We start from the raw sequence: 19,015 nt of genomic DNA on the forward strand, positions 1-19,015 counted from the left end.
GCATATATCTCTCAACGTCATCACCACTGAGCTTTTAAAACCGAACCACGTGGAGTTCGTCTTCACAACAGGAACCTAGGACTGCGGCGGAACACGGTGGTCAGAGACATCGGCGCCCGACCTCTCAGCGTTTCTCCAACTTCCTGCTAAATCGTAGGTGTCCTTTTCGTATTTTGCGCTCGAGCCTATTGTTTGTGCATTGCGAATTGATTGATTGATTGATTGATATAGTGGTTTAACGCCCCAAAACCACCATATGATTATGAGAGACGCCGTAGTGGAGGGCTCCGGAAATTTCGACCACCTGGTGTTCTTTCACGTGCACCCAAATCTGAGCACACGGGCCTAGTGTAAGCACATGAGTGTTATGGCATTTCGTACGCACCTAAACGTGGCCTCCGAAGCCAGTAATCGAACCAGCATCCTCGACCATAACGGAGCAATACTGTAGCCGCAAGAACCATCGGCAAATATGGGTCATTTTGACCGATCTGCTCACACGGAAGTCCGTACGGATGCAAGTGGCCATGATATTGGTGCTATTTTGTCCCAGCGACAGGGAGAGCTCAATCGTGTAATCGATTATGCTAGCTGCCTTCTTTCAGCCTCAGAGCGCAATTACTCTATCACAGAACGTGAATGCCTAGCCCTTGTCTGGGTTATTGCCAAGTTTCGCGCATATTTGTTTGGACGGCATTTCATCGTGGTAACAGACCATCACGCCTTGTGTTGGCTCTGCTCACTGAAAGATCCTACAGGACGCCCCGGTCGCTGGGCTTTACGCCTCCAATAATGCACATTTTCTGTGTCCTACAAGTATAAATGGCTACTCAAAGACGCGGACTGCCTCTCCCGCTATCCCGTCGACCCACCTGACACCTCCGAAACTTATTCAGACACCCGTGTTTTGCCGCTCGGTGATTTAGTACACGTCAACGACGAGCAGCACCACGACCCATATTTGCGATCCCTCAACGCCTCACTCCAACACCACGGGACGGCTCCCACCGTATGTTTATTATGCAGGACGGTACTTTATATCAACGCAATATGACACCACATGGTACTGAGCTGCTTCTCGTTGTTTCTCAGCATTTGCGACCAACTATCCTCTGGGAATTACACTATGCTCCCACCACTGGCCATTTGGGTGTTTACCAAACCCACGATCATGTGCGCAGACGTTTCTTCTGGCCTTCGGAATACCGCTTGATTCGTCGCTACATCGCTTCTTGCAAACTCTACCAACGCCGCAAAAAGCCTTCTCTTTCTCCTGCTGGGTACCTATCTCCATACCTATTCCCAGCGAACCATTCTTTCGTGTCAACCTGGACCTCCTTGGTCTTTACCCGACGTCGTCTGCGGGTAACAAGGGGGTAGCCGTAGCGACCGATTATACGACACGTTATGTCATTACGTGAGCCCTTCCTACCAGCTGTGCAACCGATGTCGCTGACTTTCTTCTCCATCAAGTCATCTTACACCATGACACCCCGCGTCAGCTGCTGGCTGATCGAGGTCGATGTTTCCTTCCGAAAGTCGTCGATCACCTTCTCCGCTCTTGTGCAACGTCTCACAAGTTCAGCACCACTAACCATCCGCAAACAAACGGGCTTACTGAGCGTTTGAAGCCTTCACTCACGGACATGTTATCCATGTACGTGTCTGAGGACCACCTGGATTGGGACTGCACGTTACCATTCGTGACAATCGCCTACAACTTGTCGCGTCACGACATTACTGGTTATTCTCTGTTTTGTCTGTTGTATGGCCGCGACCCACTCTTGCCTGTCGACTCACTACTTTCTTCTGAGGCAAACTCAACCACATTCTACGCTCACGACGCCATCATTTGCGCGGCTACGGCACGTCGCGTTGCCCGTGATCGACTCCTGATATCTCTGGCCTACCAAAAGCGCCAATACGATAGTCACCACCGTCACGTGAGTTTCAGGCCTGGCTCCCTGGTCTTGCTCTGGCTGTCTTCGCGTCACGTTGGCTTGAGTGAAAAACTCCTGCCGTGCCACGCTGGGCCTTACTGAGTTCTTCGCAGAGTTACCGAAGTCACATACGAGATTTCTCTGCCCAAGCCGTCGTCCACCTCACCAGTTACTGAGACTGAGCATGTGTTCCGCCTAAAGCCGTACATCACGTTCGCTGATACTATGCACAGAGACGCATGGGCGGATTATCCAGGGTTCAAAAGGTTCAAATTACCGGGCCCCCCAGTTTTAGTGGGCCCCCTTAAGGAAAAAAAAAGGGGGGGGGGACCACTTCATTGTTTTGTTCGAAAAAGTTTAACCCTCCTACTGGATTATCTATTTATAACTATTTCAACACTCAATATACATGCTTCTAAGAGGATCTTCGTTGCACAACTTGCATAATCTTCAAGGGAGCTCACACTTTTGCAGTCTGTGGTAAAAACCTTTTTATTTACCCAAGATTATGCATCGTGTAGAGAGAAGGAGTTGATCCAGCAGGTGGGCACATTTAGCAGCCGGACGAGGATTCTAGCAGCTACGGTCGATCGTGCAACGAGAAGACGCATAGAGAGTTGTTCCTGTTTGAAATATTTTTTAATACGCTGAATGAAAATAACCGGTATGAAGCTGACGCATGCTATAGTATGCTTTCATTACAGTGCATGCAACGCACCATGAAATATTTGCATGGTACGGAACTTTCTGATCGAGAAAGGACTACGAAAAGTAATGGTTTGAGTGTTTGCTTCTGACATTGCCGTTCTGTCTTAATTCCTGCTTGGCGGTTATATAGGTTAACTTTAGAGCCCAGAATTTGGTAAAAGTTGTGCACAGGAGATATCTGCAATATATATCCATTATTTAGCCGCCCGATTGTGGATACCCCCTTCCCACATTAATTATATATTAATTTTAAACCATCTGTGATCAGTAGGTTTAAACGTGCATAATAACACATAATAACATAATAACAACGTGCATAATAACACTATATCGAAATGCTGCCTTAGAAGAGCTTTAATGTGTGTTCTATGATATTAAAAGCAGATAGACGATTGGTTGCGTATTTACTGTAAGTACGTCCGAACAGTTTCTGAAAGGAGCCCACCTGTCAACTTCGGCAGGGCTCGCACGCAGGCAACCAAAGCGTGCGCTACCGAAATACTGATGCTGAAGCAGATACAGAAAGCTATTTTCACACAGGCGCTCCCTAGTTTTCGAGGGAAGATGTCCTCACATGAAATAAGTGTTAAACAACGCAATATGTTAAGACGGATGAAATAAACACACATGCTGCTTGAACTGCACTTCCAAGTGTCGTGTGCATTCCTTCCTTTCGTCTTGACTTTTTACACTGTTTGCTCTTCTTTCAGTATGATCTAACTAACCAGACAAACCTTAATGTGATCCATGTGTCTCGGTCCCCAGATATGGTTATTCATAATGCGCTGACAATCTCTCCACGTACTCCGCAAGAAAGAAAACGCCTAAGTGACATTAACGAGGCACTAAAATCAAATAACAATTTACGTCAGAGTGATAACTCAATGTATGACAACATCTAAAATGACAATATTATCAACAGTAGTGTCCTACTTACCGAGAAATTAAGACAAATGCACAAGAACACATTCACCGCAGTTGGAAATTCTCAAAATTATCCCAAGGAGATCAGATGGACAACCTTCAACTAATCACTAGTAATTGATCTGGCTGCACTAAATAAAGAACCTCCTGTGCATCAAGAGACGCAATAAAGTGCAGGTTGTTCGTCTCTGTTTGATTCATGAAAAGAAGAACCACCGGACGTTACTAAGGGGAATGACGTGAGTGGTTCAAAAATTAAATTTTCGCGTAGTTAACATGAACAGGTGGTGCCATCTGGCGGGGCGCAGTTGAACTAAAAAACGTCTGCAATCTTGGAGCCGACGGCGGGAAATTTATCAATGGCCGTTGTTGCTGTTGTGGCTCCCGCTGCTTTCGATCTGCTGCTAATAGCACACTAAAGCAGGGCAACGTTGTGCATGGCAACAGTGACATGAGTCGGCCCGCTTCTAGAGGCGAGTAATTTGACGTGCACTAACTCGATGCGGACCAATAAAACGTGTTTTTATTTCAAAATACACCCTTCTTTGGCGCAGAAGTAACACTACAAGGTTTCTGGACTGTTATTTCAACAATCAACGTCGAGATAATATTTGCCTTCAGTGTCCCTTTAAACACTTCAGAGAGGCTTAAAACAAATGTGACTCGTGCTTTTTGTAGCTAAATCTAAAAAAGCGTCAAGTGTAGAGCATGACCAGGTGACAAAGTTGGAAAGAAGGGGGTGGGGTGAGGAAAGGGGCCCCCATTTTTTTTTATTGCCCTCCTTACTGCTTATCTGGTCCTGCCGAGACGGTGCTTTTGCCGCCGGGAGTTAATGTTACGTAGGTGCTGGTGCCAGTGTTGACTAGAGGACGCTTCTAGCCACAGAAGAGGTTGACGTGTGTCGGACTCAGGACCGATTTTGTCGCACTTGCCTTAGGGCGTCTGCTACTGCAACTGCAACTCAACGCGTATCAATATAGTCTGGTATGTTCAGTTTATTAGTCAAGAAGCAGAAACGAAACAAACATTATCGTGGAGGCTCAAGACTACAGCACGAGGAAAAGCGAGTGGTGAGGTACAGATGTTATCGATTGCAAGAGAGAGAAAAAATGGTAGAGAAAGAAATGTAGTGGGGCTAATCGGTCCAGGATAACTGGTTAGTCACCCAAAACGTAAAAACGTGATGGGAGAAATCGAAAGAGAGTAGAGAGGAAGGCAGCACATAACACAGCCCACACACAAGTTATTAATGATAGGGTCTCCAGTTGTTCAATTGTGTGTCTACATTTACCTAACACACATATCTCTGATGTGTAAAGGCTGCAAATAAACGTTAAATGTTTGTTAAATACCAGGCACAGAGCCATTTCTGAATTTCATGAGCAAGCGAGATACTTCGTCGAGAAACATTCGCAAGACGGGTGCCGTCGTGGGCGCTACCTGCTGTCGTGTATCGTTGCTAAGTCTGCCACCAGTACTCCCTTGTTACTATTTAAAAGATTAATTTACTATAAAAAATGGATACATATATGTTTTTCTACCACTATGGTGCAACATTAGCGGCAGTTATGTACAGTCATTAGGCGAATTATTTGTCTTTTGCACGCAGAAGTCATCTGATCCTTGCAATGTATGGTCAGGACTAGCAAAAATTTCCTTCTGTAACGCATTTCTGGAACGTATTGATTTCTGTAACGTATTAAATCATGCTGTTCGTTATGACGTTAGCTCTTGCAACAGTCATAAGTGATCGTGCCAAGTGTGTGTATTTAGACTTCATATAATATCGTGAATTGAGGCGACTGGTGTTGTTGCGTTCAGCGGCAGATCTTCAGGTGGAAACTTGAATTGCCGGTTACGGCGATCACATTTGCTTATCTTTGAATAAACAGTGGAAGGTTATAAAGCTTCTTCAGCATTGTTCCCTGGTGTTTGTTGCCCTCATGGTAGTTACATCACTTGGGGACGTTGAAATGGTCGCGCGTAACAATAGGCGAAGGCTTGTTATTACCATAAATCACTGAAAAGTTGAAATTGGAGCTTGCTAGCGTGCATAGGGAGGAACGCGTCTTACAACAGAGAATAATGCTTGTTGTCGAGGAACGCTGCCCTTATTTGTTGTGCGAATCACTCCTACAATTTCCCGCATTAGCACCTGGCAATCAGAGAATGAAAATAATCAAGAAAGCAGTGGTCAATGAGAGGAGAGGTGATTATGTATATCGCAATTTTTTTGTCGACTGCATGTTTTTCTTACCGTCCGGTCAGCTACAAAATTGAAGTTCATGTTTTTAACTTGTGTTTTTTTAATACGCACATAGCAATTCTATGCTACATATATTTTTTGTTTTTTCAATAGCTTTCTTCGCTGACTTCAGACAAGAAACTTTTGCAAACAAACTTAAGCCCACTCTGAGTACTTCTTTCAGCTTAAGAGGTTTAGATATCCATCCTCTCCATTGTCTCAGGAGGTCTCTTTTGACTCGGGTAGTTGAGTGAACTGTTTGTTCTGCAGGGTTTAGATAAGCGTTGATGCTAGGCACGTGGCGCTGCTTCGTCAGCTAATGTTTGAAAAAAAAAAGAGGCACAGAAATGCAACAACGTATCCCCATAAATATCATCTTGGCGTGTCATATTTATGACGTTCACTTTGCAGCTGTTGACATGAATATTGTTTGCACGTGCATTCCATGTAACGTTCCTACCAGCTACCCGCTTTCTACAAAGTTTTTATGAACATATTATGAACAAAGCATTGATGTAGATCAGTTATCGTTTGGATCGGGGATTTCTTCTACGTTGATTCATTGATATGTGGGGTTTAACGTCCCAAAACCACCATTTGATTATGAGAGACGCCGTAGTGGAGGGCTCCGGAAATTTTGACCACCTGGGGTTCTTTAACGTGCACCCAAATCTGAGTACACGGGCCTAGAACATTTCCGCCTCCATCGGAAATACAGCCGCCACAGACGGGATATTCTTCTACGTAAGAAAACATCAGCGTGAACTGAGAACTCTAATGCCATAAGCTTCGCAGTCGTAAGTTCATTATCAGCGGAGAAACTTCACGTTGAATTTTCAGTTTTAAATTTCGCGCAAAAATCTGCGCGTGTAACGTTAAAAGGGGAATGTATATTTCAAATTTTAAATGTATATTTCAAATTTTTGCGACATTGGGCGATCAAATTTTTAAAACTTTGTATGCAAGGCTTATGGCATCGACAGATGACATTGTACTTCAATTTCTTCGATTAGAAGCTACGCAGGATCCAGTAGACGCCTTCAAAGTGTGTGACGTCAAGGTGTGTGGTGTGGAAATTTTAGTATATGGCGTCCTCACCCGTATTTTCTTTTCACATCTCTTTCGCTTACCGGTCGTTGTGTCGCGGTAAGGGTGGTGTTTTCGGCATTGGAAATTCTACATTGCTAATACGCTAAAAACCGTTTCGCTCTTCAATGTCCCTTTGACGCGCTTACTTTAGTTGCCAAAACCTGCATGTTAAAACAGGTGCGGCATTCGTAATAAATCCGTTTCTATTCGAGAAGTACTGTCAAAACCTTTCAATGTCTTATAGGAAGCATACCTTCTTTCACAGGAGTACAAGCGTATTTCTAACAAAGAAGACAAACAATATCTGCATGCCTAGAAAACGGAGTTCATTCGACTTCTTTTTCCTGTGTTGATAAGGCTGAATTACCTGTTTTGTTGAAGTATCTCGAGAACATTTATTTAGCGGCGCTGATCTCCAGGTTGCGCGCCTGCTCCTTTCACAGAACTGTACACGTGCCTCACATTGGGTTGTCAAGAAACTTTGGACAGTCCACGTACGCACATTTTGACTTCATTTTAACCATTTGGATATAAAGCCATGATCAACTTTAATGGTGTGTTTGTGATTGTTTGTCATTATCTCAAGTGTGGTGCGTGCTGTGAAAGGAACTATAGTGCCGCAGTAACGTTCTGGGGATTAGCTAAAAGACGCTTTCCATAAACTTTGAGGGACCTCAGCGTGAAGCGCTGAATGAAAAAAAAAAAAAACGCTTTGAATTAACACGATTACAGAGGAAACTGAGGTACTTCAGTGAAGGCAACGCTATCCCTCTAACTCGCAGGCGCAAAATGGCCGCCGGGCAACTCCACTGGCGGCTGACGATGCTTGTCGAGATGGCCATCTTGTACACGGTTTCCACGGTAGCTGGGGTGGCTGCCCGGAGGGCGACCGACATCCGTCCGACAATCGAGGAAGCCCAACAGCATGCGCAAGAACTGGCCATTATGCTGGCCAAACTGAAGAGTAACCTGCTTGTTTCTGTCACCGACGATCTCTAGTTGTACGCGAGAGTCGGGAATGACTCTCTGTCGTCTGTCGCAGTGCTACCACTACAGTATTAGCTAACCCATCTTTCCATTTCGGCGGCTTGTAATCTTGTCTTGAGTACTCATTTTCTTGAATAAAAGGAATGCTAACCCTGTAAATGGAGGGCACTCTGCATTAGTAAAAGATGGCCGCGCGCGCTGCTGGCGCGCTCGGCTTGACCCGCTTCCTAACCTGAATGACACGTGCCGCTTGCACTGTTAAAATTTCAGTAACGTAGATGTTACTGCGTCAAGGTGCAGGTAATCTACAGATAATTTGTGTGAACTTGAATTCTAGCGTTATTTATTTTCGGTTCTTGGTAGGGGGTATATTCCTATTTCTTCATTTCAATACAGTCGAGACGTGTTCTGAAGAGCAATGAGTACGATGACATTAGTGATGAAGAGGCTTCAAAGTAAAAATAGAATCTAGGCTACTGTCGAAAAATAGTGCATTTTTAGCATGTTTGTTAATACAGTATATGAGGCAGCTAACAGTTCCTTGTGGGGAGAAATTCACACAGGGGATTTTTTAATTGGCAGTTGTAGCCGATAGGTCTACTTCTGAAACGCAAGCAAAGATAATAAATGATAAACTGCTGGATATGACCAATAGAATGACGTTACGTAAAGGGTATGGAAAGGACAACAATGATAAATAGTGGGTTCATGAAAATTATATTGCAAGTTAGAAAACGTACAGAGTTGAGTACGGGGGCAATCGTTAGGCTATTTAACGTGCTTTTTCGAAAATGGCGCCTCCAATCAAGTGTATGTTTAAAAATATGTTGGACCTATAAAAGACTGCTTATGTGCTTGCCCTTGTTGTACTGTGCTTACTACAAAAATTACACTTAAACTTTTATGAGTCGCTTGCATTTAGGTTGCGGCAACTATAGTAGGGTATTCATAAATAAAGGGACCATTTCAATGGTGAAGCTACCAAGCTGTCTCGCCTGGTTTATTAGAGGGCATAATATTTTGCCGTGACAGTCATTATAAAATATTCCTTCTTCACTTTTTGATTTTCCCTAGTGAAATAAAACAGTGACGGTAGACGGCTTTACGAGCACTTTTTTTGGCGTTCTCACTGAGCTTTTAAAGTACCTAAATGCAACACAACTTTCTCAACAATTTGTTTAGCTGCTATGATGACCCGGGAAAGTTTACGCGAATCAGAACGGCCATGTTATTATTTTTTCGTTTTCTTCGTGTTCGCTTTCTGTGCAGCCACTATCCTTCCTCGACACTGCACTGATCTCCTTGGCGCTGGACAGCGTTCAAGCGGAGTGTACACCGTGTTCCACAAGGGTGCCGGACCTTCGGGACAGAGCGTCTACTGCGATATGGACACTGACGGTGGCGGATGGACGGTGAGTGATCCGGCCTGGCTCGCCGCATAGAGTTTCCTAAAATTCACGAGAGGAGACTGTGGCGCTGCGATCGTTTAATGACCATGGGTAGAGTCAACGTTACTAGACTAACATAGCCTAGTAACGTTGGGTAGAGTGACCTAGAATATAGGTCACTCTAACCAGGGGAACGGTGGGTAGTACACATATTTGCCTAGTCTTGTATTGTCCTCGTACTTGCGTGCCTCACGTGCACGTGTGGCTTTGCTTACTGCTGTGTTTTTGTTTCGTTTCAAATGAGAGAACGGGCCGTTGTGAACTTCGTGACCTGATTCGAGTTTGTGAGCATAAACAAATCAAGGTGGTGACGAGTAGCTAAACCTTTGCTGAATTTCAAATTGCGGCAAGGCAGATTCAGGTGACCCAGAGCCAAAAAAAAAAAAAAACAAGACTAGGAAAGACTAGACAAATACGTGTACTATACACATCATTTCCACGGTGGCGGAAGTGTCATGCATTGCATTTCCCATAGACACTAGTGCCAGAGCTACCTCTAGTGTACTTATGGGAAACTTATGGCTCGCGGTAGACGTTTAGACAAATCTTGTGTGTGCGCTTGTTTTCTTCAAACGGCCTTGCTTTAAGCTATATTTTTAACATCGGAGTTGTTATTGAATGGGCCGAATCTTAGAGTTTCCTATACTATCTACTACAGGGAAGTCTGACGCTGTGGTTATTCAGCCACCATAGGAACGTTTGGCGGTAAACAGACTTGCTTTGTGTCTGTGGCTTCGAACACACTTTTGGCTTTGTTTATTTTTGCGTTTTTGTGTTTTCAGAATAAAGAGCGGGCGGTTGCGAACTTCGCGAGCCGATTAGTGAGCCTAGAAAGGTCAAAGTAGTGAAGCGTAACTTCTGAGCGTTGGCTGAACTACGTCTTGCAGCAAGCCGTATGTAGGCCATACAAAGCCTAATGAAACCGAAAAAGCAAAGTTTAAACAAATCTTTGCGCTATACCCTTCATTCTCATGCCAGTTGAAACGCTGAGCGTTGCAGTTACCATAGACACTAGCACCAGAATTTGCTCAAGTGTACTTGTAGGAAACTGTATGAGTCGGACAACACATGAAGGTCCGAGGTATAATGACGTTCCGCTTCTAAGACCCATAAATGGCGTAACGGCTTTGGTAGCGGACGAAGCCGCAGCCGCACAGTGAAAATGTGAAGCGCGGCTACAGCTTGAATACGGTCTTAGGTTACTGTAGCAGAGGCCGGAGTGGCAGGCGCTGCCACACGTCCTTTCCTGTTCATTTCATCTCTACGAATAACACAATCACAAACAGCTACACAAAATGTCGAAATATCCCAGACAATCTCACAAAATCACAAAGGTAACAGCAAACCACATTTCCACTGTTCCGGCTGATGTCACGCCAGGTGGAACTTCAGGGTAAGCATTTTTAAAGAGCGGAAGGCCTGCACTCCAACGTCGCCATCAAAGCTCACAGCGCCGTGCAAGAGCGCCGAGCAAAACCACCGGTGCGCGCTCTCGGAATGCACTGGAGTGCCCGCAGATGGCTCGCGCTGCGCCGTACCCTCGCTCTCTCAGTCATTCTCGCCACCGAGGCAGCAGCGCTCTCCCTTCACAATCCCCATTCTACCGCCTTCATGAAAGCAAGCAGCGCGTCGCAGTCGTTTGAGTCCCACTTATAAGGAGCTTCGCTCGTCCGTTATATTCGTACACGGAACAACTGCTAGTTTTTATTCGCAGAGCGCAGTACCCAAAGGAGCAAAGAAAGTTTGGGCATGTTTTTGGTTTTGCCTTTGCGCAACGCTATGGGTGAGAAATGCGTTGTCGTAGATGCCATGCATCTTGGGTGTCATAGAACGACGTTTTCAAAGAAAGGTGCAGTGGTGACCACAGCCCTATTGTGTTGTCTGTTTGTAACGTGGAAGAATAAATAAATAAATAAATAAATAAATAAATAAATAAATACTGCTGGTGCGATAAAGTCCATGCACGCACGCACGCTTGTGCATGCGTGCTAAAGCGTCACAGAAGTCTTGCAATGAGAAACAGTCGCCGAGAGAGAGAGAGAGATAATTTTATTTAGCAGTCATCGAAGAATTGGGGACTGTCGTTGTAGAGAAATTCTGGACAAAGGGAGTTGCTGTCTTCCGAGAAATAAAATGTTTCTCTCAGCCCCATTTTCGAACGCGAAGCGGACGGTACACCTATATATGCTCCCAGAATAATGAATGAGAGCATACACAAGTGTGAGGGAGACGTATGTGCTTTACTAAAGGAAGGAAACAGGGGTGAGTTGGGGCTCATAGCAAGAACAGTGCAGATGGGTATAGATCTATCATAAAAACATGACATTGCAAACAAAGGAGACAGAAAAAATGGGCGAAGCTTGGGCTAAGCCGCGCAAGCCTTAAGACAGTGAAATTAGAAACTTATAAATGCCAATTCGGTTTTTTTATTACAAGTACCTGCAGCGCCATGAGGGCATTATTGCAGGGGGATAATACGAGAAAAAATAATCACGTAAAAGAATGTATGTTTACACAAAGACAAAGATAAAAAATGAGCTAATAACAAAGCGGTGTATGCAACAATAAAAAGTGACGACATAATTCAGGCACAGTGTAATCAAAAGAAGAAAATAAAAAATAAAACACAGCACAAGCAAAAGCAAAGGGACAGCTAGCTTATAGCTCACGGGAAATTTGAATGTAAAAACGACTGGAACTGGGAGAGTGTTTTACACTATGCTATACCTTTAGGAAATCTGTTCCAAAGCGTTGCGGTGTGAGGAAAAAATGAATAATGGGACACATTTGTGCGGCATAGCGTTTCAAGAACTTTGCAGTCATGATCACAACGCGTAGAGATGAAGTGAGGGGGCAAAGTGTACAAGTTTCTGTTAACAGCTGTGAGATATCAAAGTAAATACGGAAAAAAATAGTTCCAATTTGTGTTTAGAGAAATTTATTCTCACAGACAGTGAACATCAGTTACAATCAAGCAGAACATTGTGACAGAATACAACATCCACACACACACACACACACGCCAAAAGTTGTTACAAAAAGATATGTTTACATATGTACACGGAACACAACATACACAGATACATAAGAATCACAAAAAGATATGTCTACATATTCACAGTACATGGTAAACGAAGAACACACAAATGAAATGTAAAGATCTATATGTGAGATATTTACGTAGTATTTACAGGGTTGAAATTATTGAAATGCTGCTTTTATAATTACCAGAGACAAACCTGGCTACGCGATTCTGGATACGCTCAAGTTTATTTACAAGACATAAGGTGTCTGGGTCCCATGCGGCGCAAACGTACTCGAGTAATGGGTGAACGTTCGTATTATAAAGTTATTCTTTAACGCTCGTAGGGGCTTTGCGAAAATTGTGTCTTATGAGGTTAAGCATTCGGGAAGATTTTATTGCAACATGTTCAATATGCCTACTCCATGACAAATTTTCTAAAAAATAAACGCCAAGGTATTTGTAATGCTGTACCCTTTCAAGTGATAGGTCGTCCAAAAGATAATCCGATCTCACAAGCAAACGTTTGCGGTTAGAAGTTATGAATTGACATTTAGAACCATTCAAAGACATACACCATGTGGAACACCAAGTTTAATTGTGTTTAAATAGGTTTGTAGGCTAATGACATCGTGTTCGTTTATTATGTTCCCATAAATGACGCAGTCACCTGCATATATTCGGACATTGCATTGAAGACCCTGCACAGTATCATTGATATAAATAAAAAATTGCTTGTAGGTTGTTTCTAGGCCTTAGCTAGGTGAGTAAGGTTGTTTTTAGGTTGTTTCTGGATCGTTTCTCGGTTACAGCCCGATGATGCCAGGTGGTTTTCGCGTTGATTCTCAGCACAGAGAGTTTTAGTTGAACTGCAAACAGCCACAGAGATGACATGGACACGTCATTGTTGGCGTATATATAGGGCCTTATCGTTTCGGGGTTTCTGTCACACACGCCCATTAATTGTGCCAGCTGCGGCCTTCTTGGTTCTTATTGAATCAATGGTGAGCAGTGGATTGTATCCAATTTTCGATGCGCACACCCGTTTATGATGATGATAGTTTCTTGATGCGGGGTGAACAAGTCTTTGTAATGAATGCAAGGGCAGCGGCCTGCTGTCCGTCGTGGTTGATGGCTATTGATCGAAATGCTGCGAAATCACAGTCACATCGTGAAGGGCACAGAGTGTGCCACTATCTTGCCTGTTTCAATGAACGCTTTTGAAGCCGCTATATAGTTACGAAACCGTTGGTTTTATTAGGTATATAAGGTGCATATTCTCCAGTCAGTCTCTCTTCATGTTAAATGATGGAGATAGCTTCCAAGTTACATTCCCGGTCACTTTTCATTTTTGCCCACTTTATCTCTCTTTTGCTTTTCAACTGCTTTCAAACATTCTTAAAAGGAATGACCCCTTACAAGGTTTATTACAGCCAGGAAACATTACGGTTTAACATGTGTCAAAGGTATAACTTTAGAGATTGTAATATTCCTCTGAATTCAAGCAGCCTAAAAGTACTCATTGTGCGTGTTTTAACACTTGCAGGTTATCCAGAGACGAGGACAGTTTGGCAACAGAGTCTACCACTTCTACCGCAACTGGACCGAATACGCCCAGGGTTTCGGTGATCCGTCTGAGGAATACTGGATCGGTAAGACCTGGCGTCGAGCTTTGTGGCGGCACAATATCTTCTACGGAAGAAATAAGGCACAAGCGAGACGAACACAAGAACAGACATGGACGAACGCCTACAAGCAACAGATTCTATTCGAAGAAAAAAGGGGGATACATATAGGCGCAAGCATTTCGACAGCGCTAATCAGATGGTGTTGTTAAAAGCGATAAAAGTTGTACGTGATGGCATATCTTTAACAAAATAGAAATATGGTAAACGACACGTGGTGTAGAGCAAAGTAACATAAAATGAAGTAAATGTTGTAATGATTACAGCAAGCAAACCTTCAAGCAGATAAAACAGTGCCACCCATTAAAGAGAGCATCTCCTCGTTTTTTTAGGCCATGCGTGGTAGAAATTTAACCCAATTCGAAAAGTTATTGCAACCAAATGCTTCTAAAAATGACGTTTCGCATTCGTATAACACTTTTGATGGTTCGAGTACACAGGCTGGGTGTTATTTTTTCATACAGAAGGCCTCTTTTAGCTCGCGTGCGGCTTCCTCCCGACTTGTACCGAGAACCAAGGTTTGTTTCAAACGAGGAACGCGTCCGCAGGCTTTACAATGGATTGCCAGATTGAATCCGGTCCCTTTATAGAATGAATACACGCGTTCCTTTAGCCGTTCATAATATATTCTAAGATCAGAAGCTCATGATTCATCAGGGCATTATTTGCCACTTATAGCCTCGGCGAGCGATTGCGATGGAGCCGCGGCAGCCCACTGCTGGAACGACTATCGCAAAAAGTAGGAGGCTCTTAGCAACATGTAACCGAAGTCATCTAAAGGTCCTTGATGCGCTTCATGCTGCGTGATCTCCTACAACGGCAATGCAGTGTACATGAAGCTATCATCTTATGGAGAGAATCAGCATGCATTTCGCTTTCACCATTATTTGCATAGTTTGGTTTCGAAGCTTCGAATATTTTTTAAGAATTCAGATGTCAACAGCCCAATCAGCAGGAACTCGACAATATTGGCCAGTGTAAGCCATTTGCGTGACAGTGTCGTTTACTTGTCGGCTGTGACATCTAGATTACAAAACACGACAAGCAGCTGTTCTCGTCTATCATTCGCCGCTTTGAATTGAGGTCATGCAATGCATAATTCAACACACAGCGCATTCCGCGCGGCTGCCACATTTTGGCAATTGGCAGTATAGCTATGTACAAAAATTGGGAGACGGCAAGAAACTACGACTTGTGCGACATGTCGAATTATACGTTTTCTGACTTATTTAAGCAGAATATTGGTCTAGAAAAAGTTATCAGATACTCAATTTAAAATTTTATTTATTGATTTGTGGGGTTTAACGTCCCAAAACCACCATAAGATTATGAGAGACGCCGTAGTGGAGGGCTCCGGAAATTTCTAACACGTGGGGTTCTTTAACGTGCACCCAAATCTGAGTACACGGGCCTACAACATTTCCGCCTCCATAGGAAATGCAGCCGCCACAACCGGGATTTGATCCCGCGACCTGCGCGTCAGCAGCCGAGTACCTTAGCCACTAGACCACGGTGGCGGGGTTCAAATGAAAATTTACGCATTTGCTTTCACGTAGTGTAGCAAAATCAGTTTCATGTCTGCTTAATGTTCCCATAAGTTCACGTACATCAATTCTAAAGCACCTTCCGAAAACTCAACTCACTTTTTATCCTATATACAAGGAGAGATCCAGTGGCCTCACTAATGTAGTCATTGTGTATTGCGTAATTCCGACTCCACAAATTCCAGTTAACCGAAGAACCGTCAATTTTTCTGCTGTCGGACGGTGTAACTGCTTGATATAACGCAAACACAACCACGTATAAAAACAAAAAAGAAAAAAAAAAGAAAGCGAAAAGAGACAAAAAGTGAGAAAGAAAGAGAAAAAGTAGAAAGAAATTTTAATTATAATAGAAATAACGAGATTGTAGAAACGCAGAAAAAAATGGAAGAAAAATAGAAAAATAAAACAAATTAGGAAAGAAGAGAAAACCGCAGAGAAACACAGAAGAATGCCCAAACCACCTAACATTCTTCAAATAAGCATTTAAAATTTCCACAATGCATTCTTCGCCAATTCCCCAGAGTGGCCACCTGCCATAGGTTTGAAGGAAAAACAAACAGCTCCGCACTTCCGTCATGCTTTGCACCACGATAAGCTGCCTCAATTTTTTTTGAACATACAAATGCATTTCAGAGAGTTTGAGTATTATAAAACAGCCCTTATATATCTATGTAATTTTACCTTTGCGCCATATTCTTCTTCATTGTTGCAGGCAACAACGCGCTGAATGCGCTTACATCAGGCGACGAGACGATGGTTCTTCGCGTGGCACTCAGCAACAGCACGGACGACAGCGCTTCGCTCGACTACGATAGCATTCGCGTGGATCCCGAAGATAAGCTTTACAAGCTACATCTGGGACGGTTCTCTGGACCAGAAGGTGAGAAAAACGATACAAACGACCACACTGAGATTTACTACACTTAAATCTGGTTAACAAGTTCCATTACTATTTCATAAATCGCTATTGTCGGGCTGCGGCGCATTATGCTGAGATGACATCACCATAGCTTGAATAAAGAAAATGGGAGAAGTTTACACTAGTCGTGCAAAGCTTAAGAAGTGGCGAAGCTGGTTGATCTTAGGTGCTCAACATGATTTTCTTGGTTGGTGGTCTTTCCATGGCGCGCACAAGAGTCGAATCACAGACTGTCGCATCGCTTGCAAGAATGTCCAAACTCTAGGGCCAAAAGTCATCTGCGAAGCTGGTGGTAGTACCCCTTGTAGAAACGCGGTCCTTTTGTCGCTCGTATTCAGCTCACGTTGGCGGGCAAACGGCGTGGTGGCTGCAGGCACTGCCTCCGTCGATGAGCGCGCCTTATGAGCAACTGCGCGGAGTTTTTTTGTGTTTTTTTGCACAAATCCGACGTTTCATTTCAAGCTGGAATGTTGAATTCCAATGGTGGAGTCAGAGCAAGCTTTTCATCTCATTTTGAAGCAAGTGTGTTGCAATGACAGAGTGAGGGTGGGATCAAGCGTTCCAATGGGAGAGCCGGAGTGGATTCGGAGCGGGAGTTGGAGTGGACAGGAACTTGGCATGGCACATAGCTTCTTTAGCACGCTTGCCTGCTTGGGGTAGTTCACTGTACTTAAAGGGCGCCGTCCGGTGTGACTTGTTTTGGTGGCAATGGCGGATGACAAGAATTGCTTTCCCTGCTAGATAGTGACAGTTCCAAGTCAGAAAGATGTTCTTGCACGACTGGTTCCCGTATAGTGTCAGAGACGCTCAAACTGACGTGCACCAGTGGGGATTTGACAGAATTCGTGTTAGCAGAATGGAACAGCTGTGTGCATAATACTCGGCAACTCGTGTCCCGAAAGATAGACCTTCAACTTACACCTTGTTTCAGCAGCACGTGTTGTGTTCCAGTCGTGATCTGGAGCCGTTGTTCTACGCCAGAGTCAAGTGCTCTCTTGCGGAGTCCGTCGGCTGCTTGGAGCATTTCGTCGCCGTCGCCCGTACTATGCTGAATACGCCTAGAGTTTCGCTCTTAAAAACGACGAACGCGGGGTAGTAACGTACTAATGACTGTTTACGTTCATACAAGACTTGAATGTGAATGGCACAGAAGATGATCAAGTCGTTAGTAAGCGTGTCACTGCGTGTGTCTTTTTTCCACTGTCTTTTTGAGGTTCTTTATGGCGCGAAGTGATGGCAGCAATGTTGCCAACTGCACGTGTGAACTAAAAGCTAAAAGCTGATCATTGTCACAACATAGCAGCGCAAAGAAACGGGACAAAGGGCACAAACAATCACAGATTGATGCTTGAGTTAAATCCTAGCAGAAATATATGAAGAAAAAAAAAAGAGGAAAACAGAGGTTACACGAGGAAGGATCAACCTCTGTTCCTTGCCCATGTAATCTCTTTGCCTCGTCGTTTTATTCTGTACATACTTCTGCTACGATTAAACCCAAGTTGCAGTCTGCGCTTGTTGGTGTCCTTTGTCCCGTTCTCGTTTGTTTGCGGTACACCAAACTTTCATAATGAACCTATACCAACTGGCCCGCCTTTCAAATCTTCTAGAAAGCTGATTTTCCCGATTATTGCTCACGCAGGTTGGGACTCGATGGCTGTATCTAACGGACACAACTTCTCCACGTTCGACCGCGACAACGACATGTGGCCCCAGAACTGCGCCGCCACTTTTCGGGGTGCCTGGTGGTACAACAGTTGCCACTCGGCTAACTTGAACGGACTCAACCTGAACGGGCCGCACCAGAGCTTCGCCGACGGAATCGAGTGGAGCCTGCGAGGATCACCAGTGCCCCTTCACTATCATTCCTACCCCAGCGTTCGGATGATGATACGACCAGCGGACACGGAGCGTTTATTGAGGCACCCATTATCCTGAAGGTGGTGGCAACTTCACGTGCGGAGGCACCCCTCTATCATCCGGAAACTGTAGATCTCGTTTTGACCTTAACATCGCTACACCCTGTAATGCCCCAAACGGGATTGCACATCAAAGCAAACTCTTTCCCCTTTTTTATGATCACTGAGAGAACACGATCACAAAAAAATCACAAACGTGGTCTGACTTACAACATCAGTACTGCACTAATTATTCACTTTTGAGAAAGCGTCTAAAATGGCAAAACTATCTGATTTATGAAAACTGCTACTGCAAAGAATATATGCATTACGTTACCCATGTGTGCCTTTCAATTATGAGCTAACTAGATAGATCAGCATAGATTACGCATCGGGCATTACAGGGCTAAGATCCACGCTGATAATCATTCCCGTAATTGGAAACCACTTGCTACAGGCAACCGTAAGCGCTGACTTGAAAATGGATAGCGCACTCAATAACTAATAACAGATGGCGGCAACTCTTCGAGCTGTAAGCCATGAAAGTTCACCGTGCATTTGTTTAGATAAAGCAATACATGCAGCTCCAGCGTCGAGCTTGTTTTTTAT

The 19,015-nt window shown here is 44.1% G+C and overlaps 1 protein-coding gene across 1 annotated transcript; it reads left to right on the forward strand.

Moving 5' to 3' along the window:
* Nucleotides 1-25: 25 nt before the first annotated feature.
* On the forward strand, nucleotides 26-18,746 carry LOC119188199 (techylectin-5A). The gene is made up of 6 exons (XM_037436130.2): nucleotides 26-153; nucleotides 7,689-7,870; nucleotides 9,163-9,305; nucleotides 13,910-14,015; nucleotides 16,305-16,472; nucleotides 18,151-18,746. The coding sequence occupies exons 2-6, from the start codon at nucleotides 7,696-7,698 to the stop codon at nucleotides 18,444-18,446; spliced, it is 888 nt and encodes a 295-aa protein (XP_037292027.2). The 5' UTR covers nucleotides 26-153; nucleotides 7,689-7,695; the 3' UTR covers nucleotides 18,447-18,746.
* Nucleotides 18,747-19,015: the final 269 nt, after the last annotated feature.

The sequence above is a fragment of the Rhipicephalus microplus genome, chromosome 3, assembly GCF_043290135.1.
Source record: "Rhipicephalus microplus isolate Deutch F79 chromosome 3, USDA_Rmic, whole genome shotgun sequence".
Lineage (NCBI taxonomy): Eukaryota > Metazoa > Arthropoda > Arachnida > Ixodida > Ixodidae > Rhipicephalus > Rhipicephalus microplus.